General features: G+C 41.2%; 2 protein-coding genes across 2 annotated transcripts; both read left to right on the forward strand.

Moving 5' to 3' along the window:
* Positions 1-300: 300 nt before the first annotated feature.
* On the forward strand, positions 301-657 carry TEOVI_000218600 (uncharacterized protein; the record flags this gene model as incomplete). Its single annotated transcript, XM_067225288.1, has 1 exon — positions 301-657. The coding sequence occupies one exon, from the start codon at positions 301-303 to the stop codon at positions 655-657; it is 357 nt and encodes a 118-aa protein (XP_067081389.1).
* A 279-nt stretch (positions 658-936) lies between these two features.
* Positions 937-1,326, forward strand: TEOVI_000218700 (Retrotransposon hot spot protein, putative; the record flags this gene model as incomplete). The annotated part of the gene is made up of 1 exon (XM_067225289.1): positions 937-1,326. One exon carries the CDS (start codon positions 937-939, stop codon positions 1,324-1,326), a length of 390 nt encoding a protein of 129 aa, XP_067081390.1.
* Positions 1,327-1,371: the final 45 nt, after the last annotated feature.

The raw sequence follows: 1,371 nt of genomic DNA on the forward strand, positions 1-1,371 counted from the left end.
AATCCATACTTAAAGAAATGATGTATGAAGTTCATTATTTTTAGCACATGATAATGAAGCAAGGGAAATATTTATTTACAGCTGCTATATTTTGAAATTGTTCCTCTTAATAACAAATATGGTATAATATCATATTATGAAGACTATAGTGAATAAACATTATCTTGCTCCATTACTTTTGATATTATATTACACTATTCACACACTATTATTTTCCTCATCATTTATTTTACTTCACTTACTTATATTTTCAGAGAAGGAAACTAAAGGAAGCTACGTTGAGCCAACAATAAGAAAGGTATGCCAAGAACCAGTAGAGCTGCAACTCCAGAAGGAAATAACGCAAGCCCACAAGTTGCACGTAACATTGGAGGACTTATGAGAAGGCCACGGGATGAAGATGTAGCGCCACCTCCTGCTCAGCCTCCACAAATACGGCAGAGAAATGAATGGGGACCCAACTGGACGATGGATAGTGAAGTGAGGGATGTGCTGCTGGAAGATGTCCCGCTGCAACGCTATGAGGTTTTGCGCAATATGAAATTGCGCGACTTTCTGATGCAAAAGTTTTCGACCACATATGACACACAGAATGTAGCCATGGGTACGTTTGCTAAGAATCCGAGAAGGAATATTGATAATGCCGAAATTCTTTAGGATATAAAGGATACGGATCAGTTTAAGGTGCTGACGACAGTTATTTACCTGTCCGAGAAGGTAGACAACCTCAATGGTAAGAAAATTTACTGCCTCTGGCAGTGGGAGACGGCACCGGACAAAATAAAGAAACACATTGGCCGTGAAGCGAATGGAAAACTGGATGGGGCACTGGGTATCGCCAAGAGTGTGTGGGGAAAAGATATTCTTCCAGCTGATGGTTCCAAACTGAAAGGAGTGTACGATTCCATTTATAACGCAAAATGGAGTCACATTATAATGGGCAATGAAGCTCAGCCGCTCGGTTTGAACTCTGCTGATGGAATGCCCAATAAGTGTTTGATGTGGAAGGATGAGGAAGTTAATGTCGTCCCTGAAATTGATGAAGCTCTTGAGCAGAAGCCGGAACGCACGAAAGGGTTTGACTTGTTGGTCCTTACCTCAGAGATGGGTTGGCCATATACAGGCTTTGCCAGGGGAACCGACAGTGACATATTCATTCGTAGAGAAAAGCTCCGCGTATGGAATGCAGCAGAAAATGGAATTCAATTATGGGAGGCACGGAAACACCGTACAACATTGAATTATAACTTGTATTCGTTTCATTTAGAAACAGTTTCCATTTTTAAATTCGATATGGCAATCAAAAACTACAATGCGATTGGGTAACGCCCTTCCACTGATCACATGCATTGGTGGCACATCATGGCCCAT

This window comes from Trypanosoma equiperdum (genome assembly GCF_001457755.1).
Source record: "Trypanosoma equiperdum strain OVI genome assembly, contig: ctg_52, whole genome shotgun sequence".
Classification (NCBI taxonomy): Eukaryota; Euglenozoa; class Kinetoplastea; order Trypanosomatida; family Trypanosomatidae; genus Trypanosoma; species Trypanosoma equiperdum.